Source organism: Chiloscyllium plagiosum, unplaced genomic scaffold (assembly GCF_004010195.1).
Source record: "Chiloscyllium plagiosum isolate BGI_BamShark_2017 unplaced genomic scaffold, ASM401019v2 scaf_40691, whole genome shotgun sequence".
Taxonomy (NCBI): domain Eukaryota; kingdom Metazoa; phylum Chordata; class Chondrichthyes; order Orectolobiformes; family Hemiscylliidae; genus Chiloscyllium; species Chiloscyllium plagiosum.
This window is the reverse complement of record NW_025194167.1, coordinates 1-939: the sequence shown is the minus strand read 5'-3', so window position 1 is coordinate 939 and position 939 is coordinate 1. Positions and strand designations below refer to the sequence as shown.

Below are 939 nucleotides of genomic sequence, written 5' to 3'. Positions count from 1 at the left end.
TCTCTCTGTCTCTCTGTCTCTCTCTCTGTCTCCCTCTCTGTCTCTCTCTCTCACTGTCTCTCTCTCTCTCTCTGTTTCTCTCTCTGTCTCTCTGTCTCCCTCTCTGTCCCCTCTTTCTCTGCCTGGCTCTGCACCATCCACAGTCAGTAAACGTGCCCAATGCCAACGCTCTTGAGACGAAACCTCCCTGGGTTTGGCTCCTGGTATCCCCGGGAGATTGGGTTTCGATCCCTGGAGGAACCTGGTTGGGGGGGAGGGGTTGCTGGGAAGGGGACAGGAGGGGAAGTGGAGGAGAGGGCGATAGTTCCTGTCACTACTTCTGCCCTCAAACCCACGAGAGCGAGAAGGGGCCCACGATCGTCTCACCTTGATCAGATCTCCGAGGAGCTTGTTGGCTTCAGTGTAGGCCTTCTTGACGGCTTTGAACTTGTTGCCCAGGCCCATGCTGTGGGCCTGGAAGTGGAGATTGGTGTATTGTCCCCCAGGAATCTCATTCTCATACACGTCGGCGTTCCCCGACTTCATGGTGGCGGTGCAGTCAAACGGAGCGTACAGCTGACGGGTCATCTCCCAGTACTCATTGTAATCATAGACATCCTGGAGATCGATACCTGGATGGTGGGGAAGGGCAGGGGGAAACACAGGACACACAGGCTGGAGGCTCTGAACATACGACCAATATGGGGTAAGCCGTGATGGGAGTCTGAGTGACGGTGTGGCAGGGCTCACCAGCACGGAGGGTCCGAGACTGGAAGAGGTTGGTTCGCGGCTCGGAGGAAAAGTTATCTTTTGGAATGAAGGCGGAGAGTCGGAGGGTCAGTGCTGAGGGAGTGCCGCACTGTCGGAGGGTCAGTGCTGAGGGAGTGCTGCACTGTCGGAGGGTCAATACTGAGGGAGTGCCATTCCGTCGGAGGGTCAGTGCTGAGGGAGTGCCGCACT

At 57.1% G+C, this 939-nt stretch overlaps 1 protein-coding gene across 1 annotated transcript in view; it reads right to left on the bottom strand.

Annotated features, from left to right (window-relative positions):
* The window catches only part of LOC122545776 (pyruvate carboxylase, mitochondrial-like), a gene marked incomplete at its 3' end in the record, with an annotated part of 2,937 nt that extends 2,319 nt beyond the window's left edge, over window positions 1-618 (bottom strand). Inside the window, exon 1 of the mRNA XM_043684694.1 lies at window positions 367-618. Within this exon, the coding sequence (XP_043540629.1) occupies window positions 367-567 (201 nt within the window). The remainder of the gene's footprint in view (window positions 1-366) is intronic.
* Window positions 619-939: the final 321 nt, after the last annotated feature.